This window comes from Saimiri boliviensis, chromosome 5, assembly GCF_048565385.1.
Source record: "Saimiri boliviensis isolate mSaiBol1 chromosome 5, mSaiBol1.pri, whole genome shotgun sequence".
Classification (NCBI taxonomy): domain Eukaryota; kingdom Metazoa; phylum Chordata; class Mammalia; order Primates; family Cebidae; genus Saimiri; species Saimiri boliviensis.
Window position 1 is genome coordinate 48,885,808 of NC_133453.1, and position 27,273 is coordinate 48,913,080.

Here is a 27,273-nt window from a genome sequence, read left to right on the forward strand (position 1 = left end):
TTCTGGTGGGGGATATTTTTATACTAATTGGTTTTTGTTTTCAGTAGGTGTTGTTTAAACTTATTTCGAAGTTGACAGCTGCAAGCACCAGGAAGGAGGAAGGTAGAAAACTTTCTTCCTCTTAACTTCTTGAGGAGTGTGTTCCAGTAGGCTGGTAAGGCAAATATTCATTATGGATTGTAACTCACTTTGCTTTGATTTTGGAGACTTCCCTTAAGAAAAAAGAAATTTGTTAATAAATGACAAAAACACAGAATAAAGTTACATTATTGAAGCAAGTGTCAATCACAAAAGTAAAAGCTTAGGTCTTTCTCTATTTAATAACATATTAAAGCAGAGGTTCCCAATCCCTAGGTCAGTATCAACTCTGGCCTGTTAGAAACAGGACCACCCAGCAGGTGAGTGGCGGGCGAGGGAGCCTTTCTGCCTGAGCTCTGCCTCTGGTCAGATTAGTGGTGGCATCAGATTCTCATAGGAGCATGAACCCTATTGTGACCTGCATATGCAAAGGATCTAGGTTGCATGCTCCTTACAAGAATCTAACCAATGCCTGATGACCTGACGTAGAAGAGTTTCATCCCAAAACCATCCCCCCATCCCATGGAAAAACTGTCTTCCAGGAAACGTCTCTGGTGTCAAAAAGGTTGGGGAACACTGTGTTAAAAGGTAACAATACTTTAATACTGAATTCTGCATTTTTTCCTACTCTTAGGGTATAAGACGACAAATATTTGACTGCTTATTATGTGTCAGAAGTCATTATAATTACTTACATGGAAATCTTAAAGGCTAGAAAGGATACTGTTACTTGTTTTCACAGTTGTGGAACCTAAGGATTAGAGGTTTCAAGTGTAATAACTCACCCCACATCACAGGTGAGGAGACAACAAGACCAGGATTGGAAGCCCAGAATTGCATACCTGACAGTATTTTAATTTTCTAAAACTCCAAAATTTCCTCTTCTAAAATCACCTTTAATGCCATATTCTCCCACGAATAAAGTGATCAAGTGTTGCTCCTATCTGACTTAGATAAAACAATCATACACTAATTTGTAGTGTTTTTTAATTCTAAACATCTACCATCTTATGAAATATACTCTCTATCCCAATCCTTAGACAACTTCTTTTGAGGTATTCTGTAATGTGAAAATCTTAAGAAAACATTAATCACAAAGCCGAATTAACTATAATCGTTAATATGCATATGAATAAAGGAAAAAAGATTCTATAATTTTTGTAACCCCAATTACAAAACTACTATAGACCATAAACTTGTGAAGATTATTCAGTATTTTGTCTACCCCTCAACACTTTCCACAGTGCCTCATAGTTAAATATTTGTTAAAAATACACGAAATTAGAACGAACAATTCTGGCACAACTTTTTATATTCAAGTGCTATGGAGTTTTCAGAAAACAAAATCTACTTAATTATTTTGTGATCTGAAGTGGGAAAGAAAACAAAGCAACAAATGCAGGGGTAAGTAACCGCGAGGTTGATGCCATCACTACAACAGTAGTTAAGATGTACTGGCTCTCCACCGTAAGTCTTTGAAAGAGCAAAAATTAAGTAGGTTTGTTAACATTAACGCAAGTTTTATTCAAGAGGTAATATTCAAAGAGTTAAATCCTAAGTTCTCCACCCTACAGTAAAAAGGGACGTGGGTACCACTTAAGACATGTACATAAATTCCACCTTTACATTTCTGAATAAAGCTGTAATTGCTTCTTTGATAGAGCCATTTCTTAAACTTCTGCTAATAAGGCTATGTGAACTGTGTTCAGAAACTTTGACAACACACACACTAACGCCTCTGAAAGTTAGTACCCAGGATTTTCACTCCAGGCTGAGTACTAGGACTTGCATGTTACTGTATGAATTCAATTTGACTCACCTCCAGTATGTTCACAGTTATTTTTGAAAATAATCAGATCAATGTTTGTGACTTTATAATTCCCTCAAATTATACTTCAATATTTAACATGGTGGTTTCAAAAAGTAAATATTCAAGGCCCCAGTTTCAATCTTCTTCCAATGTAATCCACAAAGTTGGTATTGACAATACATATTAGGAACACTACTCTAAAATAAACGTAGCTTTCTTTTAAAATTACTTGTCGCAATACAGATCACATTCTATTCCAAATTCTGATATGGAATCTTGTTTTTTGGTAGTACAACAAAAATTTAGGACGAGTTACTCCTTGGAAAATCTTAATGGCAGTCACTCAATTAAGTCAATCATTCCGAGAGCCACAGACACTCAAAACTTAAGAGCTAGCATTGACAAGTTCTGTGTTTTCTGATGGTTATTGCTTTAGGTGGCAATATCTGAATACAAGACAAAAGAACAGCTCCCATTAAGCCTTGTGTTAAATATTACAAAACTTATACAGAAGATAGACTCATAGAGGCTATAAAGCTGATGTCTTAAGTAACTCACCCATGAAATAGGTGCAGGGTTTTTAGAGGCTCTCCAATAGTCTTTTTGCTCTAAAAATAAATGCCCCTACTTTTCAGTGTTCCCATTCTTCGATAGGAGACGTGAGCAGCTTAACAGTTTTGCTATAAAAACAAACCATTCTTCTTAACAAACCAAGAATACAAAAGGAAATCCAATAAAGGACATACTTTTCACAGTTAACAATAAATAAAAGTGCAGTAAGTGTTCAAGTAGGGCACGTAGTATAAAAACTACATGTGAGTACTGGGCCTAGGTCATCTTTTAAAGGCTCTCCGAGGGTCCCTGCCATTACTTATTGGGGTCATCACTGTTTGATTATTAGCTGTTCCTGGTAGTTGTGGATTTCTAAGTCCCCAGCCATTGCTTCTGCCAGCATGTGAAAACTGGTGTCCCCTTGATTCAGGGCCAGTGTGAACACCATTTCCTAAAAAAGAATACAAAAATCCATCACTATTTGCAGAAGTAGTCCACAGTCATCTATAGAAGTACAACTATCTTAAGTTCCAACACGTTATTAATGCTTAAAAACACTAGGTGAAGCACACACTTTTATTTTTATACTGAAACCAAACAAAACAAAACACTCAATGTGGGCTCTAAGTTTTTCCTAATGTATTGCTATAGATATGTTAGTTAATTTGATGCTGTATTAATAGAGAGGAAAAAGTCAACTTGGGCATCAAAATTAGAAACAGAGTTTAAAAATGCATTGCCTACACTATAAAAGAAAAACACAAAATAGTGTCTTGAGTATTGGAATTTGGCTCAAATATGATGAATATTTCAAAACAGACAATGTTATTCTAACTTTTTAAAGGGAAAGACAGCGTTTCCCACACTGTGATCAGCTGTGCCAAGACGCGTAGCCTTCAAGTCAAATAAAACATTAGCTGGCCAGGGGCAATCGCTCACGCCTGTAATCCCAGCACTTTGGGAGGCCGAGGTGGGTGGATCATTTGGGGTCAGGAGTTCGAGACCAGCCTGGCTCATATGGTGAAATCCCATCTCTATCAAAAACACAAAAATCGGAGCAGGAATGGCACACGTCTGTAATCCCAGCTACTGAAAAAGCTGAGGCAGGAGAATTGCTTGAGCCTGGGGAGGTGGAGGTTGCACTGAGCTGAGATCAGACCACTGCACTCCAGTCTAGGCGACAGAGTGAGACCCTGTCTCAAAAACAAAACCAAAACCAAAACATGAGCCATCCTAATGAATTTCAATCACAAAAGACTCCTCCTGCCGGGCGCGGTGGCTCAAGCCTGTAATCCCAGCACTTTGGGAGGCCGAGGTGGGTGGATCACGAGGTCGAGAGATCAAGACCATCCTGGTCAACATGGTGAAACCCCGTCTCTACTAAAAATACAAAAAAACTAGCTGGGCTTGGTGGCGTGTGCCTGTAATCCCAGCTACTTAGGAGGCTGAGGCAGGAGAATTGCCTGAACCCAGGAAGTGGAGGTTGCGTTGAGCCGAGATCGCGCCATTGCACTCCAGCCTAGGTAACAAGAGCGAAACTCCGTCTCAAAAAAAAAAAAAAAAAAGACTTCAAAAGATCTTTAACAGGGCTACAAGGACCATGAACATGACATCTAGGGGTCATGTTAAATGACATTTGAGGGTCACTAGCCTTTTAAGGGCTCGGCTCATCTTTTAAAGCAGCAGCTCCTAGTACATGAAAAATTAAGGTGAACTATGACTCTAAAGATAAAGGCTTTCAGTGCACCAAAATAACCAGCAATTCTGCATTTACTATAAGTACTCACTAGATTACAGAAATTCTGTAGAAATCAATTTTAGAAAAAATAACATGGTATCTCTTCACAGACATCACCAAAACTTAAGAATTCTCAATAAACTGGCTTAAGAGTCTATTGGCTTTCTAGAAAATCAACCATTCGGGGATTCCCTGTTTAGTGGTAGTTCACCTTTATCACTAATTTATGCCTAAAGACATTTTTTATCTGAATCTTTATAACTCTCTTAATCCTTACACCTGATCACAAATGAAACACACAAACAAAATCTTACCCACTGGTCCAAATGTACCTGTACCCATATTACTATTCATGGAATTATTCTTCTGTTCACTCTGTGCCTAAAAAAAAGTTTTAATTTAACCAAGTGAGAATAAAAACACAATTACATTATTACAACATTATTATATCCTTTCTTTTTTAAAGTTTTGGATTTTTTTAATTAACAAATTTTTACAAGATTTTTCCTAGGTCCTTCAAGGTTAAAATGTTAAATGTCTTCCAAATCTTTCAGAGCTCTGTTACATTCTATTTCCTGATAATAACTTACCATTCCTCAAAGTGCTAAATGGCATATATGTATCTAGTAGATGACAGCTCAGATACATGTACTCACAAAACATCCAATAAAAATTATTTTAAAAATTCTCTTCATTATACTACCAACAGGACTAGCCTAGTCATAGAATTATAACACTGTCAAAAGTTAGCCTAATCATAAAAGTACACACAATTACCCCTTTGTTCTGATGTCCTCGATAATCTGCGTTGGGTTCACTGAAATTTGGCACTTCTGAATAAACCATACAAAATCTGAAAGAAAATAAAGAACAAATTAAATCACTTCTGAAATAAAGTAACCAACCCTTCTTTATATAACATCTCCAACTTTTAGGACTGAAGAACTTATGTGTCAAACAAATTAAGAGCAACAAACTAACTCTTCATTTACAACAAAAACTTCCTAAACAATTATGTCCCATAAAAACATCAAATATTTGACTGTCTACAGGATACATAAAAACTCAAGGGCACAAACACATCTCTGTCCCATTTTTCCACAAAAGTTGATCAAAGGAAAAATAACATGAGAGTGAACCATGTTTAGGGTTCCAGGATGGTTTCTCCAGCAGTGGTAATGGATTTGCATCTATCCATCACCCACTCCCATTCAGTCTCTCTTTTGATCAATCACTGTGGATCTGCAAAGATAATCATTTAGGGTTAAGAGTGGTTTCTAGACAATAAATAAAAACAACAGGTTACACAGTCACCAGTTTATCCAAGGGCTTCTTGTAAGTTGGCCATATGATGTGTAAGAACATTACACAGAAGCATTTTATTAGCTCCTCACCCTACCGAAGAAGACAAATCAGAACCAGTTTGGGTAAATCCTAGACTGACCCTGACAAAGAGCAGCTATTAAGAAATGAGTTACCTCTAATGGTTCTTCACATAACTAACCTCCATTATTATCAACACCTCTGTACAAATACAGGAAGGTCAGCACAGAATCCTGAACCTTTCAGTAACAGACGTTTCATAACACATAACCCCATTAATACTACTCAGAGTGAATCCTAACTTTCCCTCTAACAAAGGCAAAGTGTTAAATGTTTCTGATCTTTAAAACCCAGCATGATCATTTCTTTTCCTTTATTGTTAGCCACAGGTTCTCCAAATAAGTATTGTATTCCCTCAGTGCAAAAAAAAAAAAAAAGTTTTCCTTTTTTATTTGGTGCCATTTGTGGCTTCTCTCTTTAAATATCTTCCAATTTGACGGGCATTAAGTAGATGGCTGAGCATTAACCAAACAGAATGGACTGATGATTTGGCTCATCACCTATACCGTCCTTTATGAATACAACCCAATGTCTAGGCTAACATGGAGGCTGAATTACCTTACACCCCTAGAGAGGATGGCTCCTCCAGGTCAGGGTGGAGATCATTACCAGGGTAGTAGTGTATGGAATCTCGCATTGCGGCTGCCTGCACCGCACCTAGACTGTGGATAAATAGAGGACTTCAGTTTTCATCGCTGCAAGTCCTTTTATCATGAGTACATATTCACCCATAACCACAGAAAAAGAAAATTTCCACTTATGGCCTGAAACTTGGTGAGTCAACGCTTTGTATTTGGTGAATCACTAGAAGAGAGAATCTACTTCAAATGGCACTGGTGACACGTAAAAATGCACATTTCTAAAGCCTTCAGAAATGCTCCCACTAGGGCTGGTCTCAATGGCAGCTTCCTCAACTGCTCTTTGCCAGGAAAAATTGACACTTTCAACCATAGAAAACACTACTAACAAGTGTTAGACTTGTACACACAGAGTTATTTTTTCAATTAAGCTACCAAAAACATTCAGTTTACTAGTCAAAAAAGCCAAGGAAGAGGTTTACAGTTTATACCTACCAATTATTCCATAGATATTATTTATAATGTATGTGATTATACAAAAGCATTTTAATACTTACTCCCCAATTTTTTGAAGTTCACCACCTCTTCCAGTATAAAGTGTCAGACATCCTTTCCACATGGATGCATATCTAGAGAAAAAATAAACGTTCTTTAGAAATATGTTTATTTTCTTCTATTTAAATCAAGTAAATCTTCACACTATATATATATATATATTTTTTAAGGTGGAAGTGAAGATCAAGCCGTCTCTGTCCACCATAGTAAATTAAATACAATAAATCTAACTTTGATAACTGGCTATTTACAGAAGAATACAAAACTTCTGTTGAATTTTGACATAATTATCTAAATTATAACAAACCCTAAAAAATAAGTCTCTTTGCAAAGCAAGCATTATTATACCCAATGATTTAGTTAATTTTAGTCAATTAACAAAAGAAAGGCTCTTAATTGCAGAAATTTAAACAAACTATTTTTCAGCCACAGGATATGTAAACACCCTAATGTTTTTTGTTTGTTTGTTTTTGTTTTGTTTTGTTTTGTTTTTTGAGACGGCGTTTCGCTCTTGTTACCCATGCTGGAGTGCAATGGCACGATCACGGCTCATCGCAACCTCCGCCTCCTGGGTTCAGGCAATTCTCCTGCCTCAGCCTCCTGAGTAGCTGGGATTACAGGCACGAGCCACCATGCCCAGCTAATTTTTTTTCTTTATATTTTTAGTAGAGACGGGGTTTCACCTTGTTGACCAAGATGGTCTCGATCTCTTGACCTTGTGATCCACCCGCCTCGGCCTCCCAAAGTGCTGGTATTACAGGCTTGAGCCACCGCGCCCGGCCACACCCTAATGCTTTTACAGGCATTTCCCGTCTAGTCAAATACCGATACAACAGTTTCATAAAAGACACAGGATTCCTATTCTACCAAAGATCTGGTAGAATTTTAAAGTGCTAAATAAAAAAACTAGTCACAAATCTTTGACCTATCTGCCTTTCCAAACATGCAATTTTTAATACAACGTTGGCTTTGTAGTAAACAAGCTGGCAACTGTTTACTCCAACAACACTGAAAGCAGACAGCATCACTAAATAAAATAATCCCAGATATCTTTAAAAAAAAAAAAAAAAAAAAAAGGTAAGTTAATATTATAAAATCAATAAAGGTTTGGTTATAATGGTTCTTTGTATAACGACTATGGTGACTTCATGACTAACTTATTATACAGTTCTCTTTATTTTAATAAGGGTTATTTATTAAAGACACCATTCACCACTCTTAAGTTATACAAACAGTGGCTTAGGAGACAGTGCATTAACATTTCACCTTACTAAAATAAAAATTAATGCATATTTTGAGAAAAATTTGAATGGTTACAATTAAAATATTTAACATTCACTTTAAGGAATGAGAATACTGAGGTAAGTTTGTACGGGACTCCGATATGCATGTTGATATTTGAACTAAGCATTATTTAGATGTTAAGTGTGTTTTTCTTCAAAGCTACTTTTCTTAGATTCAAGTAGAATTTAAGGGCCTTAGAATGGGCCAGACTCCAAGCTGAGTGTGTTATTTTAGTAAATAAGGTATATTCCCATTTCACAGAAGGGGAAGCTGAAGTATGAGGTATAGTAACTTCTCAAGGTCATACTGAAGTAGTTAGTTTTGAATTTTCCTTTAAATTGTACTCCCAGGTAATTGTTCTCCTTAAAATTCTATAGATACAGTAACTAGTTTAATTTTCCAATAATTTTTTTGATAGAAACACCTACAACTGTGACTACAGAACATGAAATACTTGAAATACTTTATGCTGTTTTTGCATAAAAATACTCTAAATCATTGGATGAAAGATATTTGGGGAGCCAGAATCTCCAACTATAGTAATCAATCCTCACCATACCTCCCAAAGTAGGAATTCTCTTTTTCTTTTTAAAGATGTGGAAGTTTAAAAAACATAATTACTGTCATGAGTCAGTGTATGAGAACAAAATGTCTAAGTCCTGATTCTCACTTCCTGCTTTGATGACACTTTACCTCACTTCCTGAAGATGTTGTAAGGCCTGTAAGGTAACAACAAGGAGGTCTAAGCTCATACTCTCAGTGCCTTCCAATACTTCTGAGATTCTACTTATTACGCCAACATCATTCTCCACCACTTTCCCAGCAGTTTTGATAAATTATTACAATTTTATTGATCTCAAAAGCTTTCAAATTCTGTTTTCAAGACTCTTTTCTGACCTTTTATCTTCCTAAGGTAAACATTTGGTAAATTTCTAAAAGCAATCTATTTTTCAAAAAAAAAAAAAAAAGTCTTTTTTTTTTTTGTAAACTATTTTTTAAAGTCACCAATCTGCCAACTGACTCTTTCGGATGAAGGTACTGCAGATGTCTTTCTGCCAAACATTTTCTGTGTATCCTTTTGGGTTTTGCACAACATCCACCTTACAACAGAAGACACAAGAAATCATTTTGGAGAATGAGCCTTCCAGATACTGTAAACTTTCCCTCTTTCTCCAAGTACAAATTTGACATATCACAGAAAATACTAAATCCTTTACCTATAATTTTATGTCCACATTGTCTAGGTAACATAAATAAAACACTGGCCAGGATTTCAAGTCATTAAAAATAGAGATGGGGTGGGAAACGAATGAGTAGCGAAAATAACATATTAAAAAAAAATATGCACTATATCAATCTCCTAGAAAGACTCATTGACTCAAGAGAATTAAAAATCTATGTTGGGCATGGTAGCTCACGCCTGTAATTAAACCACTGTGAGAGACCGAGGCCCCGGATCATTTGAAGTCAGAAGTTGGACACCAGCCTGGCCAACATGGTAAAACCTAGTTTCTACTAAAAATACACAACTTAGCCGGTGTGGTGGCGTACGCCTGTAGTCCCAGCTACCTGGGAGGCTAAGGCACGAGAATCGCTTGAACCCGGGAGGCAGAGGCTGCAGCGGCCCGGGATAGCGCCACTGAACTCCAGCTTGGGAGACACATCGAGACACTGTCTCAAAAAAAAAAAAAAAAAAAAAAAAAAAAAAAAAAAAAAAGAATTAAAAAATCTGCTTAACCTGTAAACCGGGGTAGAGGCGTAGATTTCCCGTCTGAAACCGACTGGCTTTCACTGCAAAGGTGTGTTACATCCTAGCGCTGCCCACCATCCAAAGTTAACACCAAAGGAGTGGCCCGCATAAAAAGCGGGGAATTTCAGGGTTTGGCAAGATCCCTGGAGCCGACCAACCCCGATTGTGCAGACTGTTATGTCCCCCGACTTTTTTGCACACCTACCCTCTGGTCAACCGAATAATATCCCCTGGCTGGATAAGACTTCCGATCTCATCCCACACGGAAATAGTGATGCTGCCCGTTTTATCTGCTACTTTGCACGATCTCACTTCATGGCCGTCTTTGGTTTTGGTCACGCGTCCTGTGAGGATTTAAAAATCAAAGGGAGCGGGTGTTAGATAATGAGGACATCCAGAAAGGCTAAGTCCTTTTCCGGTGTTTTAATACATCTGGAGGGTGGGAAGTGACCAGGGCTCTCGCCTCAGGTAGGATCGGATCTCGGGAAGAGGCCACTGGAGCCACGTGGGTAGGGGCAGGGTGGAGAGGGGGAGGGGGAGGGGAGCCCTCGGCGCGCAGCGGCGGCGCCCCTGTCTCCCGCCCCGGGACGCACAGCGGGCGGTGGAGTGGGCTGCAAACCCCACTTACCTATCTCCAGGACAATAAAGACGACACTTAAGTTTTTCAGTCCGGGCTTAATATCTCTTATAAAAATAGGTGGGTCGTTGACCCTATTCATATTGGGGGCAGGTGCGGCTACGGCTGCGGAGACGCAAGTGGGCAGGGCGGGGTCAAAGCTTCCCACCCTCCCGGGCCAGGGGCGAGGGCAGAGGGGCGACCTTGGGCAGGGGTGGCGAGAGAAGGGGCAGAAAGCGGTTAGTCAGGGACCGGGGAAACCAGCCCGGACCGCACTGAGCCTAAAAAAAGAAAAAGAAAAAAAAAAAGCGCTCACAAGTTCAAAAGAAAAAAAGGCGAACCACTCCGCACACCAACCCCGCTCCCAGTCGGGCGACAGGAAGGCAAGCGTGCGAACTGCCCAGTTCTTTGGATAAAAGGAAGAAAAAAACGCAGTGAGGGGACACTTGTGCCCTGAGTCCCGCTCACTCACACGGGTGCGCGCCCGGCCCGTCCCGGGCTCCGGGAAGGAACTGGCTGTGACTGCGAAATGGGAGCGGAGACAGAACCCCGTACGCCCGGCGTCCCGAACAGCGACTGACGAACGTGCCCGCGCGCCGTCTAGACCCCCGGCCCGGCCCGCCCCTTGTGATGTCACGCCGCGTCGGCACACCCGCCGCCACGCCCGCCTGCGGCGGGGAAAGGGCAGCGCAGGGGCGGGAGCCTGCCGCCGCAGCCCGGGAGCGTCCCTGCTCCTCCGCCGGCCGCCGCGCGGCGCCCGCCCCCGCGCCCTGCCCGTGGCTCTCGGCCCCGCCTCTCCCCGCCCGCTCTCCGCCCACTTGGGCCGCCGCCGCGAGCCGTCAGTTCTGTCCCGCCTCGCCTTCCTGCTGCGGGCTTCTGCCTCTCAGTGTCCAACTTTCGAGTTTTCTTGCCTTTTTTTGCTGTGAGTTGAGCCCCTACCGGGTCGTTTAGTCCCGCGGTCACGGGGAACGGTGGAGTTGAGAACCTGTGAGTACGTCAGAAGTGCGCAGATGAGGAGGAATCGGGTTCGGGCAGGGGCGGCCGGTCCGGGACCCAGGGAAAGCGGGCTGGGATGGTGAGGGGGTCAGTGGCTACGAGGCTGGAAGTTTAGCACCAGAAAGGAATTGGGAGGGCAATTCAGCCGCCTCGTTTCAGGCGTACTTAAGTTGAAATCCGGAAAGATGAGGTAATTTACAGAAGGTCACCCAGCAACCCGTGAGCAGGCAGGACTGCAACACAAATGTGGGACCTGGCCTTCCACTGTGACACTAAGCGGACAGACACGTCAGTTCCTTTGCAGGCTTCTCATTTTTCCTTACCTCCTCCCTCTCAGATCACACACCTTCCCCATTTTGCTTTTCTTTTGCACTTGTTTTTGTACATCTACAAGGAATTAATTATTCAACAGCAGTGGAAACCCTTAAAACATTATAATCTGAAAAATCAATAAAGTTTTCTTTATGTCGTGTGGTGAAAAGAGCATGTGCTTTAGAGACAAACCTAGGCTCCAGCTATTTACTTGTGAGACCTTTAGGACAATTGGCTTTTCTTAGGATTTTTTATACATCATAAAATGGGGATCCCTGCCTCGCAGAGGATTGATTAAATGGATCATAAGTTGTCCAACTAGTGCCTAGCAAATAGTAGAAACTCAGTATTTTTCCCTTTTTAATTCGCGTTTTACAGGTGATGAAACTCACCAGAGCATACATAGCTAGAGAATGGCCGAACTGGATTTTAAATCTAGTCAATCTTGACCCCAGAGCTCTCCAGCCTAAAGGTAATGTTTGGACTTAACTTGCAGTGGTGTAATTATGAGTCCAAAACAGACTGAAGAAATAAAATAGCATTAGGATAAAGTAAGGCATTAAAGAATCATCTAGTTAACTCTTGGTGGAGGTAACAGAAATGTTGGGGAAAGTGTCAGAAGCCTTAATTTTTCCCCCATTCTTTATGAGTAGTTTTAGATCAACCACCAGTTCCCCAATATTTGCAAATAAACAGCATAGATACTATAGCCCTAGAAAGAGTTGCAAAAATTATCACATTACCAAGAGAGTCAAGGCATTTTTAAGGAAACAGAAGCTTCCATTTCATGAACTAATAAAGCCCATGGTGCCAGAAACACTGATGTCATGCTGGAAAGTGGTGTAAAATAAAACGATAAGCATGATTTCAACATCAAATAAAACAAATGATGAAACATGCCAGTTAATGGCAGTGCCAGCATCCAACCTCAATCCCAATCCAGATCAGAAACTCTGATTCTACCATGGTTATCTGGCAGGAGTAACACATCAACTGCATTGTACTCAAAGCTGTATTTTATTTTCTTTTTTGTTTTGAGACGGAGTCTTGCTCTGTAGCCTGGGCTGGAGTGCAGTGGCGCGATCTTGACCCACTGTAACCTCCGCCTCCCGTGTTCAAGTGATTCTCCTACCTCAGCCTCCCGAGTAGCTGGGACTACAGGCACGTGCCAACATGCCAATTTTTGTATTTTTAGTAGAGACGGGATTTCACCGTGTTGACCAGGCTGGTCTCTTGATCTCCTGACCCTGTGATCCGCCTATCTCGGCCTCCCAAAGTGCTGGGATTACAGGTGTGAGCCACCGCGACTGGCCTCAAAGCTGTATTTTCTTACACAGGCAAAATATTCTCACAGAAGCAATATTTAAAGCAGGTTCTTTTTTTCTTTTTCTTTTTCTTTTTTTTTTTAAGGTTTGACAAAATCTTCGAAAGATTAAGAATAGACAGGAAACCAATTAAGAATGTTAAGTTACGGCCCATAGTTTGGGCAAAGAAACTTTGCCACTCAGCAATCATTTGCCCCCAGAGAAGGGATTAGGTAGAGCTGTTTACACTAATTATATGGACATTTTATAAAAAGGAATCGGACACAGAAAATTAAATCTCACAAAAGCAGAAGCTGGTTCTCTGAGCTGTGGCTCAGCCCTTCCCTTCCCCCACAGGCCAGAACTCAGCTGAACATCTACTTCCTTCCCTACTAACTCAGCAGTTCTCAGAAAGGAAATGGCAACCATATGGTTTCCCATTAACCAAAACGAAAGACAGCCTTGAGAAACACCCTTCAGCCCAGACTAGTTGGTTTCAGGTACCTCTAAATCACTCCCAAAGGTGTGGTTAATAAAAAGAAAAAGAAGGTGTCAAGAAGAACAATTATTTCTATGCAGATATCTTTCCTTATATTACCATTCAGTGAAATAGATCTGCCATTCAGTCTATCCATTTAGGTCATAATGATTATATTGCTGGTTCTTTAATATATGCACAAGGTTATTTCATGGTCTTCTTTTCTCTAAGGCTGTTGTTCTTCAAGCCTTCATTTTTCACAGCCTGAACCTAAGCTTACTCTGAGATGACAGATTCTTCTACTTTATGCCCAGAACCTCAAAACCACGATTTTGTGTAAAGATACTTGGTGAGATCCAGTATAATACAGAAGGGCGTCCATTAGAATTCTGAACATAGAAGGTTCTGTTATCGTGCTCCTCATTGATAAAGGTTTTGTTGTAGATTTTACCCAGCACTCAGTACTCATGCTCACTCCCAGGTTTTGGTTTCTGGAATTACCAAAATTATTTCACTTTGTTTGCAGTATCCATCTATTTAAAACTATTACAACGGCTGGGCGCGGTGGCTCAAGCCTGTAATCCCAGCACTTTGGGAGGCCAAAGCGGGTGGATCATGAGGTCAAGAGATCGAGACCATCCCGGTCAACATAGTGAAACCCCGTCTCTACTAAAAATCCAAAAAATTAGCTGGGCATGGTGGCACGTGCCTGTAATCCCAGCTACTCAGGAGGCTGAAACAGGAGAATTGCCTGAACTCAGGAGGCGGAGGTTGCGGTGAGCCGAGATCCTGCCATTGCACTCCAGCCTGGGTAACAAGAGCAAAACTCAGTCTCAAAAAGCAAACAAACAAACAAAAAAAACTATTACAACATCAGTGAAACAGTTGTTTGTACCAAGTACTGTTTAATTATAAATAGCTTGTATAGTGAAACAATTTTAAAAATTAAGAAGAACCACAGTGTGCTCACCTGACAGATACAATCCACTTTGTAACATAATTGGCAACTCAGAAAACAAAAACCCAAACAATTGGTCTTTTCTTGATCTTCCTAAAACAATTTAATCAAAAGACTCAGAAGTAATGTTTAGTAATGATTGCAACAGTAGCCACACAAATCATGCCTATAGTGATAAATGCTATTACACTGAACATTTGCTATGGGCCAAGCATTTTACACTTATAAGCACTTTATACTTTTTTGGGTGTTTTTGTTGTTTGTTTTAGAGACAAAGTCTCACTCTGGCACCAACTGGGGCCAGATGCGGTGGCGCCACCTGTAGCTCACTGTAACCTGGAACTCCTCTGCTTGTGATCCTCCAACTTCCGCCTCCAGAGTAGCTGGGACTACAGCTGTGCACCACCATACTTGGCTAATTGTTTTATTTTTTGTAGAGATGGAATCACACTGTGTTGCTCAAACTCCTGATCTCAAGCAATCCTCCCATCTCAGTCTTCCAAAATGTTGGGGTTACAGGCATGAGCCACAAGGCATGGCCTGATTTACACTTTTTGATGTGTTACTTAATATATGTGAAGTGATTCATGTCATTTTATAAGAAGTTATGGAGCTTAGATTTCAAAATAACCTGCCTGTTTCGTGTACTAACTTTTTCTTTTCTTTCTTTCTTTTTTTTTTTTGAGACAGAGTTTTGCTCTTGTTACCCAGGCTGGAGTGCAATGACACTATCTCAGCTCACCACAACCTCCGCCTCCTGGGTTCAGGCAATTCTCCTGCCTCAGCCTCCTGAGTAGCTGGGATTACAGGCACGCGCCACCATGCCCAGCTAATTTTTTGTATTTTTAGTAGAGACGGGATTTCACCGTGTTGACCAGGATGGTCTCAATCTCCTGACCTCGTGATCCACCCGCCTCAGCCTCCCAAAGTGCTGGGATTACAGGCTTGAGCCACCGCGCCCCGCGCCTTTTCTTTTTTATTTATTTATTTTTTTAGATGCAGTTTCGCTCTTGTTGCCCACTCGAGTGCAATAGCGCAATCTTGGCTCACTGCAACCTCCACCTCCCAGGTTCTAGCGATTCTCCTGCCTCAGCCTCCTGAGTATCTGGGATTACAAGCGCCCGCCACCACGCCTGGCTAACTTTTTGTATATTTAGTGCGCTCTCTTATTTTGGAGCATTATCAAACTCACATATATACACGCAAACACGCAGCAGTAAATCAGCAGGAAGAAACAGTAAATGCTTTCAAACAAATCCCTCATTAAGGGTATTACCCATAGGAGCATAGCATATCCGAGTTGGAAGGATGCTTACAGGTAATGTACACTAACCCTTTCACATTGTGTATGAAAAAAAATACAAGCCCAGAGATGTTAACAAGATTACCACCTATAGCCCCTAATGAACTAATGGATCTCAGTAATTTCACCAAAGGCTGCTAATATCACAAAAAGAGAGAGAACCATTCCAAAACAAATCAATATCTCTGAAGGTGGGACTTGGTCATCAACATATTTTAAAACTCCCTCAGTAATGGCAGTGTGCAACCAACTCTGAAAACCACAGGAGGCTAAGAGGTGTTTTTTTTTTTTTTTTTTTTGAGACGGAGTTTCGCTCCTGTTACCCAGGCTGGAGTGCAATGGCGCGATCTCGGCTCACCGCAACCTCCGCCTCCTGGGTTCAGGCAATTCTCCTGCCTCAGCCTCCTGAGTAGCTGGGATTACAGGCACGTGCCACCATGCCCAGCTAATTTTTTTGTATTTTTAATAGAGACGGGGTTTCACCATGTTGACCAGGATGGTCTCGATCTCTTGACCTCGTGATCCACCCGCCTCGGCCTCCCAAAGTGCTGGGATTACAGGCTTGAAACACTGTGCCCAGCAAGAGGTTTTTTTAAAATAATTCTCTTTGTTTTCTAAATACCTATTAATATGCTGGAACAATGTTTCCTTTATATTAGGGAAATCCTGCTCTGATAAATTTCTAGGAGTGAAATTATTAAGCCTATATTTAAGACTTCTGATGTGTATTATCAAATTACATTTTAGGAATTTCAAAAGAGATGTACACTCTATTTGCCCTTTGTATATATACATTAAACATGATTCATCAACTTATTCAACAAAATTTTATTGAACAACTACTGCTATGTGCCAGCACTCAGACTACTATACGCTCCTATGGGGGATACTCTTAATTAAGGGTTTGTTTGAAAGCATTTACTGTTTCTTCCTGGTGATTTACTGGCATTTGTTTGTGTGCATGTATGTAAGCTTGATAATGCTCCAAAATAAGAAAAGGTATTCATCTTTATTATAAAGAAACCACAGTAGTAAATCATAATTATAAAAAGAGGCACCAAGCCCTCCAACATAGTACAAAACAATACAAAAATCCTAGACCTCATTGAGCTTACGTTCTAATGAGATAGACAATAAAATAAGTAAGTAAAAGCATATAGTATATACTAGTGAAAAACAAAGCAGGGCAAGAGATGAGGATTTAGCAGGTAGGGGGTGTAGAAAGTGGTGAGCGAAGGTGATATTTGAGTAAAGATATAAAGAAGGGGAGGGAGCAAATCAGGTGAGTATCTGGGATAAGGCACTCCAGACAGAGGGAAAGCCATTGAAAAGACCCAGGTATCTCTGGCTTTTCCCAGGAACAGCAAGAAAGCTGCTGTAACTGAAGCAGTGAGTAAGCAGAAAGTTTAGACGATGCAGGGACTAGGGGAGAGGGCGAGGATATCATACATGAAGACTTTGTGCTGATTTCGGCTTCTTAATTTCATACAGGAATCTACTGCGGTGTTTTAAGCAAAGACTTGACACACTAACCTGACTTAACAGGGTCACTGTGACTGTTGGGGGGAGAGCAACAGAAGCGAAAGTAGAAGCAGGAAATTAGGAGGTATCGGATTAATCCACTTGAGATGAGTGGTGGCTTGCACTGGGCCGGTAGCAGTGACATTGGTATAATGTGATCAGCATCTGAATCTGTGTGGAAGATAGAGCTAACAGACCCACTCTCTGGCTGGAGTGGAGCGTAAGAGAATGAGATGAATCAACTATGACCTCCAGATTTTGGGTCTGGGCAACTGGTCGGATGGAGTTATCATTAACAGAAATGGGGAGGAATATAGTGGAACAGTTTAGGGGATGTGGAAAGATCGGGAGGACCATTTTAGACCTAAGAAGTGAGACGGGAAGAACACAACAAGCGGATTGGTGTGTTGGATGCCAGATGAATCAAATGTTTCTGGGAAGAGGGGGTGATAGTTGTATCAAATGCTGCTGATCAGGTGAGATGAAACAGGATTGATCACAGGGTGTAGCAAAAATGAAGGTCATTGGTGACTCTGATAATGAAGTTGGTGAAGGATGAAAGACTAAGTTGAGCTTAAGAGAGAACAGAAGTTCTTAAGTTGGAAATAAGTACGTTCATATGGCTCCTCCTAGGAGAGTTTTTTGCAAAGGAGATCAGAGAAATGGGCTAATCACTTGAGGGGAAAAAGTGGGACAAGAGACTTTTTTTTTAAGTGTGAAAAAGAGTAACATGACTGTAGGCTGAATGGCATGATTCAATAGAGAGGGAAAAGTCAAATTGCTGAAAACAAATCCTTATCCTTGAGTACGTGAGAGAGGATGGGAGCTAGGGCCATTGCGGAGAGGTGGATAGGAGCATAGACGGATTTTCTGGAACAGGAAGTTGAGTTGCTATGATGGTAAGAGTGTGTGGAAGGTCTTTTCTGATAACTACTATTCCCAATGAAATAAGCAAGATCATCAGTTTAGAATGACAATGGGGAGGAGATGCTGGAAGTTTAAAGTGTAAGGAGAGGTTAGAAATAGCCGCTGGGGATGTGGGAGACTGAATGAAATGGGGAAATTGGTTACCATTTTAGAAGCCAACTAAAGTCTCACATGAAGGAAGTTAACAGTGAATGTAAAGTTGGCCAGTGCACATGGTTCTGTATTTTTCTTCAGACACATTCATCTGTGAGAGTTTAGGCGCAGACCAGGCTGAGAGTGGGATTTTACTAGTACCAGAGTTTTAACAAATGATAGTAATCCTGGATTTTGCAACATTGGTTGTACACGTCTTTCCCATTTGTGGTTTGCCTTTTCCTTTTATCTGTATTTTTAGTGCAGAAACATTATATTTTTATATGGCCAAATTTACTTTTTTGCTTAATGAAATCCTTCCTCATGATGGGATGATATAAACTTTTTTCTATACCTTCTTCAATTTTTTTATGATTAAATATTTACCTCTTATGTATGCTGTGATGCAAAGCTCTAGTAAAATATTCATTGAAAAGTTACTTTAGTTTTCCAATGTTATTAAAGAAACAATTTCTTGCCGGGCGCGGTGGCTCACACCTGTAATCCTAGCACTTTGGGAGGCTGAGGTGGGTGGATCACCTGAGGTTAGGAGTTCCCTGGCCATCATGGTGAAACCCCATCTTTAAAAAAAAAAAAAGAAAAGAAAAGAAACAATTTCTTAGGTTTACTTTTTAAAAATCTTCTCAATTTTTTCTATTTTATCAACTCTAGTTCCAGTTTATCACTTTTTTTTTTTTTTTGAGACAGAGTTTCGCTCTTGTTACCTAGGCTGGAGTGCAATGGCGTGATCTCGGCTCACCGCAACCTCCGCCTCCTGGGTTCAGGCAATTCTCCTGCCTCAGCCTCCTGAGTAGCTCGGATTATAGGCACGTGCCACCATGCCCAGCTACTTTTTTTTTGTATTTTTTTAGTAGAGACGGGGTTTCACCATATTGACAAGGACGGTCTCTATCTCTTGACCTCGTGATCCACCCACCTCGGCCTCCCAAAGTGCTGGGATTACAGGCGTGAGCTACAGCGCCCGGTGATTTTTATAAATGAGGTCACTATACATGTACTGATAAGGAAACAAGTACATGCAAAAAAAGAAGCTACGTAATATGTATACAATAGCTTATTACAGAATAAAAACGTGTATGTCAATAGGTTTTTATTATAGATATATATTTATAGTAAATCTAGATGTATATTTACTATCTATAATAAATACAGATATAGTTGTTACTATATATGTATAGATGTATTTTCATTATATATATATATAAATATATATATGTATATATTTTTTTTGAGACGGAGTTTCGCTCTTGTTACCCAGGCTGGAGTGCAATGGTGCGATCTCGGCTCACCACAACCTCCGTCCCCTGGGTTCAGGCAATTCTCCTGCCTCAGCCTCCTGAGTAGCTGGGATTACAGGCATACACCACCATGCCCAGCTAATTTTTTGTATTTTTAGTAGAGACGGGGTTGAGAAGGATGGTCTCGATCTCTTAACCTCGTGATCCACCCGCCTCGGCCTCCCAAAGTGCTGGGATTACAGACTTGAGCCACCTCGCCTGGCCTATAAATATATTAATATAGCTATTTTCATACTATATGTCTGGAAGAATATACACCAAATAGTAACAAATCAGTATGCTGATTAAGACGTGGGAGAGAAAGAACTTTCACTTTAAATTTTATATACTCCGAAATTATGTGAAGTTTCAAAATGATGTTTTATTCATAGATGTACAGTTTTTTATAGCCAATGTACACATTTATTTCACCTTTTTCATGCTTTTATTTCACTTGACATGGTTGACCACACTTCCTTTCGTGCAACACTGCGTCAGGCACCTCTCCTATGTATTCCCGTAATACATGGTATATATTCCATTTACAGGAATTTTCACTTTAATTTATAATTTCCTCTTTATTTGCGTATTCCAAGGAGACCAAAAAGTCAGGTGCTTGCCCTGTTTCTCATTTTATGTTTTACCTTACAAAATACATGTTCAATAACTATTGTTCAAAAGTGTCTGTATGATTTAAAAGGGAATCCGTATCATCTGGCATCTGGAAAGTAACAGAGGCAATGCTCAGAAGGCAGAAAAAGGAAGTGAGCTAGGCAAGGTGGAAAGTCCTGAAGGTGAGCTGTGCCCATTGGTTGAGCAGCCAAACCACCAAGGGAGAGTTTCTTTAACTGCAGCCCAAGTAGGGCAAAGGGAACAAGTGGAGAACTCTGAAAGAAACTGTAAGACCAGTCAGAAGATAACTGGCCTTCTCCATTTAGGGGAATCCCACACCTAAGTGGAAATGTAAATGTCCTTCTCTGGTGCCCTTGTAGCTCAGCTATCCCATGTGGGTGGGATAAATAGGAGTAGTGTGGAACGTTTTAAGGGGAAGTTGGTAGGCAAATACCACTGCGAAAGCAAGAGAAAGCTGAGTTCTTGCTTATTAGGGTAAAGCCTTAGCTGTTTAAAAAAGGAAACACCAAGAAGTGTACCTCTATGTGCAAAGGCTTAAATAAGAGGGAAGTTCGTTTTTTTCTTCATGTTATAGTCCCAAGAAGAGCAATACAGATTTGTGGGGAGACTATGAAGTCACGCAAGGACTCAAATTCCTTCCATTTTCCACCCACCATTCCCTTAGGTGATATCATCAGTGGGTTGTATTGCTTTTGTATTACCCTAGTTCTTTGAATATAATATTACTTTACACATTTTAAATAGCTGTGTTAGCATTAATTATAACAGTTTCCCTAGTAAGGAAGCAAATTTATTTTCTTAAAAATTGCAGCAGGACTTAAATATCCCCCAATTTAAAAAGTCTGATGCTAAATATACTTAACTCTATACTGTCTAAGTGTGTTTATACAAGTAAATAAACACACAAAATTATTCTCCTGCTATGAAAGTACTTCCTGCCTCTAGTGCCTCATATGTGTATGTATATTTTTAAGTTAAACTTTTCAAAGGGGAATAATTTCAAGTAGTAGTGATTTTGCAACCCATTACTATGGCACTGAAAGTGAATTCCCCAAGCAATTTTATAATAAAACCAATTCTAAAAGGTTAGACATGGTCATAACAAACATCAAATAAAATCTAAATTTGTTACTATTTCCATGTAATTTCCTTTGAGTAGTGACCCTTTAAAATCTGATAGTAGGGCTGGGCGCGGTGGCTCACGCCTGTAATCCCAGCACTTTGGAAGGCCAAGACGGGTGGATCACGAGGTCAAGAGATCGAGACCATCCTGGCCAACATGGTGAAACCTCATCTCTACTAAAAATACAAAAATTAGCTGGACATGGTGGCGCATGCCTATAGTCCCAGCTACTCGGGAGGCTGAGGCAGGAGAATTGCTTGAACTCAGGAGGCAGAGGTTGCAGTGAGCCGAGATCGTGGCACTCCAGCCTGGGTAACAAGAGCGAAACTCCATCTCAAAAAAAAAATAATAATAAATAAAAATAAAAATAAAATCTGATAGTATATAGGCTTCCTTTATCTCCCGAGAGTTATCAGAATCAAGGCCTTTGGTTAAATGGTTTCATCACATGTTGTGGTTGTGGTGGCTATTGTTTTCAACGTGCAGGAGGCTGCAAGAACTGAACTACACGAAATGGTTTCCCAGAAACTGAGAAGAGAGTTTTAAAAATAGCATTGTTTGAAATTAAAGCTCATTTGAATTAATTTTGAATTTCCTAGGTCAGCCATCTGAGAGAGGGTTTGCAAATGTGTATTGATGAGGCTGAGGTGTTGCCCAATTCTCACATGTGTGTAGAGAAGAGAATGTTGTTGCAGAGTTAGAGAAGGAAATCAATATTTTTTGAACAGTTTATTTGTGCCAGGCTCTTAACATACAATCTCATGTAATCATCACAGCACCCTTCTCTCATAGGAGTCATCATCCACATTCTACAGATGAGAAAAAGAAGCTTGGAGAAGGAGGCTTTAGGCTGCACAATTATTGCTGAGTAGAGCTGAAATTCCAACCATGTTTCTGTGGCTCCGAAGTCTGTACCTCTACCACCTGATATAAAAGACCATGTGATCACAACACAAGCTACAAATAGCTCTGACTAAATGTAAGCTATCCTGGAATTCATCCCTTAAATGGAGTGATCTGCTTGGAGATTTTTTAAAAAAGAAACAGAGATCAGCAAATTATAGCTCCAACCTTGCTCACCAAATAACCTGAGGCTGCTTCCAGTCTACAAGGGCAGAGCTGAGTAGTTGTGACAGAAACCACATGATCCACAGAATTCAAAATATTTACCATTTGCAGAAAAAGCATGCTAATCTGACCTCTGGGAGAGAACTTTTGTCAGTCAATATCTAGTGTTGTCCCAGGAAGACAGACTCAATGTCTAGCAGACACTGGAAAGCCTACCTTGTATAAGTGCAAGGGGATCTGCTGACCCTTCCCCATTTACTAAAGTGAGTAAATTCCCCTCACCTTGACCTATTATCTGTCAAGGAATCTCATCACAAATACAATTTTCTAAGTACCATAACAACTCAGAGCATCCATGAAGAAAAACAGGTAATAGTTGCTATGAAAATGTGACCAAATTGTAAATTAATAGTTTAATATGCTGGATTTAAAATCACCACACTATGAATTTATGATTGGTATGAAACTTGTAAGTAGATCTGATCATATCTAAAAGAACTGTTAAAATTGAGTTTCTGAACTTTGCCAAAATCAAAGATTAGTATTCTTAATGACTCAAAAAGACAGATAAATGAAAAATAAGAAAAATTAAATTAAGAAAGTTAGCCAGCCTCTTAATGTACATCATTTTATCAGTATCTTTCATGCATTAAATTAGTTCAAAGAATAAATAAACTTAATTGATGAAAAAGGTTTATATGCTTTTCTTTTTTTTTTTTTTTTGAGGCGGAGTTTCACTCTCGTTACCCAGGCTGGAGTGCAATGGCGCGATCTTGGCTCACCGCAACCTCTGCCTCCTGGGCTCAGGCAATTCTCCTGCCTCAGCCTCCTGAGTAGCTGGGATTACAGGCACGTGCCACCATGCCCAGCTAATTTTTTGTATTTTTAGTAGAGACGGGGTTTCACCATGTTGACCAGGATGGTCTCGATCTCTTGACCTCGTGATCCACCCGCCTTGGCCTCCCAAAGTGCTGGGATTACAGGCGTGAGCCACCGCGCCCGGCCTATATGCTTTTCATCAATTGTATTCACATTTGTTTATTATATTTTTATACCATGATAGGATGAAAAATGTAAGACTCTGCACCAAAATTTTGAATAATTCACAAAAAAATTTTGAAACGGAAGATAGTTTAAGTTGATCAGATTGGCCCAATAATCTAATTTTCAAAGTAACATGGAAGAAGCAATTTTTGGTGACTAGCAAAAAATTTAGAACAAAGAACAAAGCTGGAAATAGTTTAATTATAAAGAGGGAAAAAAAAATTTAAAACTGGATAATCTTAAAAAGTAAAAAATTTCTTCTTAATTTGAAAATATAGAGAAATTTTCACCATAAGTGACAATGAACACTTTCAGTTTTAGTCTCATTTTATATAAATTTTTATTTAGGACAGCTTTAAATAAACAGAAAAAAAATGCAAAGAGAATACAGAGTTTTCAATGTACTCCTCATTCAGTTGCCCCTCCTAGTATTATCCTACATTAGTATGAAACGTTTGTTAAAACTGATGAACCAACATATTATTATTATTATTATTATTTATTATTATTTTCTTCATATGAGCTGTGGCTTTGTTGTATATATTATTAACTAAAGGATTATCTTATTTAATTTACTTAATGTCCTTCCTAGGTTAATTTAGGTTACCCATCTCTAAACCAAGTAAACATTGGCAAGGAAAATTGAATTGCTGTGATTGATTTAGTTAATCTAAGCCAACCACTGGCAACCCACCTATATGGCAGCTAACCTTAAGGGTGACATTGAATGGATGCTGACAGGTCAATCACCATATTCACTACAATGATTTTCTGATGAGGGATCTATCAAGATATACTATGGGGAAAATAATCCTAATTAAGCAATCAGCTCATCCTTATTATTCTCTAATAGGATACTCACAAATGTAACTAATCATAAATAGCCAGAAATGTTCATGACACAATAATTGTTTGACATGTCTAGAGGGTATTTCTAGAAACTTTTAAAATTTCCAAGATTCATAAAGACAGAAAAGTTTTATGTGATTTCTTGGTTTTCTTTCCAGTCTATTGATAGACATGTTCTTTCCTATATGCATAAATTCAAACCCTACAGATTACTGCCTTTTCTTTAAAAAAAAAAAAAAAAAGCCGGGTCCAGTGGCTCACGCCTATATCCCAGAACTTTGGGAGGCTGAGGCAGGTGGATCACGAGGTCAAGAGATCCAGACCATCCTGGTCAACATGGTGAAACCCCCATCTCTACTAAAAATACAAAAAATTAGCTGAGCATGGTGGCGCATGCCTGTAATCCCAGCTAATCAGGAGGCCGAGGCAGGAGAATTGCCTGAACCCAGGAGGCAGAGGTTGCAGTGAGCCGAGATCGTGCCATTGCACTCCAGCCTGGGTAACAAGAGCAAAACTCCATCTCAAAATAAATAAATAAATAAACTCATTTTTTTAGAGAAGAAAATGCATTCACAAAATTAAAGATTAAAAAGACTCAAGTATATCTAGTGAGATTTATCTCTACTACCTGTGTTCCCTAGTAATTTCCATTCCCCCCTACCACTAAATTTACCATTTTCTTGTGCATTATTCCAGAGATAATCTGTATAAATGTGTATATATGTATATATTCTTTCCTCCACCTCTTTTTTTTTTTTGAGACGGAGTTTAGCTCTTGTTGCCTAGGCTGGAGTTCAGTGGTGCCATCTTCGCTCACTGCAACCTCTGCCTCCTGGGGTCAAGCAATTCTCCTGCTTCAGCCTCTGGAGTAGCTGGGATTCCAGGTATGCACCACCATGCCTGGCTAATTTTGTATTCTTAGTAGAGATGGGGTTTCTCCATGTTGGTCATACTGGTTTCGAACTCCTGACCTCTGGTGATTCGCCCACCTTGGCCTCTCAAAGTGCTGGGATTACAGGTGTGAGCTGCTGTGCCCGTCCTCTTCCACCTGTTTTTACAATGCTCTTCTTCACTTTGCTTTTTTTCTTTTTATCTTACTGATCTTTTCATAGTGATACTGAGAGAGCAGCTCATTCTGTTTTACATCTTCATATTATTCCACTGATGGATTTACTGTAATTTATTCAAATATTCATTAATCCTCCATTAATGAATATTTGAGTTATTTCCAATTTTTTGATATTACACACTCTAAAAAATGCTGCAATGTATAATCTGAGATATATGTCATAGACATCTTCCTGTGTTTCCAGGAGGATATCTGTAGGACAAACTATTGCCTTTTTATCTTTCACCAAAATTTTATTTTCACTCCAAGGACAAGTTTTGCACTGGGTGAGAATACTCACAAAATAACTTTGACTGTCTTTGTTTGATATAAAAGACTCATTGAAGTCACAGACCGAAACCAACTTCAAATTATATATTTCACACACTAAGTTACACTAAAACTTTGTTGTCTCACTAACCATCACTTGCTTAGAGCTTTACTTGGATTACCAGAACTAGCAATTGGAGGACACGTAACATAATAATACCATTGACTGAATGTGAAACAAGTTGATAGCAATACCAGGAAGATGAGACATGCCAGGAGTTGCCTGGTCTTGCTTGGTAGCATGGCAGCTTACTCACTGGCCTTGGAATCCTTTCAATTTCAACTTGACATCTCAGCAAAGTCTCTAGGTTTGTGGGCCTCTCCAGGGAACCTTGTATACATCTAAAGTTTTGAAGGAATTTTCTATCAGAGTTCTTAAAATTGTCATACTCAGGATATTTCAGCTGGCTCCCATTAGCAAGGATCAGGAAAGCTAAATGCATTATTTTCTAGTTACCAGTCCAGAGCAGAAACCAATGTGCTCTGAGCAAGATCTGATTGTGGATTATACCATCACCTGGGACTTATCAATGAATGCTCCATTCAGTCAGTGCCCTCGGGAACTAGGTAATGGGACACATAATGATAACATTATAATTAAAATCCTAACATTTATCGACCATTCACTATGTGCCAAATACTCTGCTAACAGCTTCAAGCATTTTTTTCATGAATTCTTTTTCACAATTCTAGAATTGAGTCATTTGCAGATTTAATCTACAAATCTTTTTCATGATTCTAAATTTCAGTCATTTGCAGATGTATTACAAGGGTATACAGAAAGCTCATCCCTTCCTCTTCCACTCTGTTAACCCAAAGTAAACCTTGATGTCAGACTCTCATTTGTCCTAAGAGTGACTAAATGAAAATATCCCTGCAAGAGGGAACACAGTAAACAACCAGTCTATACATCGTTTTGACAAATTTTATCATATTCTTTCCAGGATAATATCCTCATGAGGAGAGGACAGAAAGAGCTCTGCAGATGTGTTAGAAGGTGGGGATGGAGTACCGCTAAAAAGAGGGCACTTAGGCCGGGCGCGGTGGCTCAAGCCTGTAATCCCAGCACTTTGGGAGGCCAAGGCGGGTGGATCACGAGGTCGAGAGATCGAGACCATCCTGGTCAACATGGTGAAACCCCGTCTCTACTAAAAATACAAAAAACTAGCTGGGCATGGTGGCGCGTGCCTGTAATCCCAGCTACTCAGGAGGCTGAGGCAGGAGAATTGCCTGAGCCCAGGAGGCGGAGGTTGCGGTGAGCCGAGATCGTGCCATTGCACTCCAGCCTGGGTAACAAGAGTGAAACTCCGTCTCAGAAAAAAAAGAGGGCACTTAAAGGCAAGGCTGATACACAGTAAAAGCTTAGTTAGCCTCAGAGTAGTATCTGAAATATGATCACCATTATTACCCATCTTCCAGTTTTAAATCTCTGTTATGAACATAAGGGATAACAAAGGACAGGATGGTTTTGTCTGATTCTCCGAAATACTGATGATAATCAAATTTAATTAATGGTTCATTAAAATAGCGTCATGCACAAGGATC

General features: G+C 39.9%; 1 protein-coding gene and 1 long non-coding RNA gene across 3 annotated transcripts; one reads left to right on the forward strand and one right to left on the reverse strand.

Annotated features, from left to right (window-relative positions):
• Positions 1–659: 659 nt before the first annotated feature.
• On the reverse strand, positions 660–10,929 carry NABP1 (nucleic acid binding protein 1). 2 transcript variants are annotated; one of them, XM_003940809.4, is made up of 6 exons: positions 10,357–10,929; positions 9,934–10,072; positions 6,697–6,768; positions 4,956–5,031; positions 4,493–4,559; positions 660–2,891 (listed from the first exon to the last, which is right to left on the reverse strand). In XM_003940809.4, exons 1-6 carry the CDS (start codon positions 10,445–10,447, stop codon positions 2,722–2,724), a joined length of 615 nt encoding a protein of 204 aa, XP_003940858.1. In that variant the 5' UTR covers positions 10,448–10,929; the 3' UTR covers positions 660–2,721. The 2 variants fall into 2 exon arrangements, with proteins under 2 accessions (XP_003940858.1, XP_010349856.1); XM_010351554.3 differs by having other exon boundaries at positions 10,817–10,928.
• Positions 10,930–11,167: 238 nt separating this feature from the next.
• LOC120364341 (uncharacterized) lies at positions 11,168–26,922 on the forward strand. The gene is made up of 3 exons (XR_005579621.2): positions 11,168–11,331; positions 12,031–12,124; positions 22,122–26,922. It is a non-coding gene; the product is annotated as an uncharacterized LOC120364341 (long non-coding RNA).
• Positions 26,923–27,273: the final 351 nt, after the last annotated feature.

Excerpts from the sequence above, each read along its gene's own strand:
- NABP1 (XM_003940809.4), bottom strand. The coding sequence starts at position 10,447 with ATGAATAGGGTCAACGACCCACCTATTTTTATAAGAGATATTAAGCCC. Across the intron at positions 6,769-9,933 it reads ATTATTCGGTTGACCAGAGG|ATATGCATCCATGTGGAAAG; the intron begins GTAGGTGTGCAA and ends TTTTTTCTCTAG. Across the intron at positions 4,560-4,955 it reads GAGGACATCAGAACAAAGGG|GCACAGAGTGAACAGAAGAA; the intron begins GTAATTGTGTGT and ends ACTTTTTTTTAG.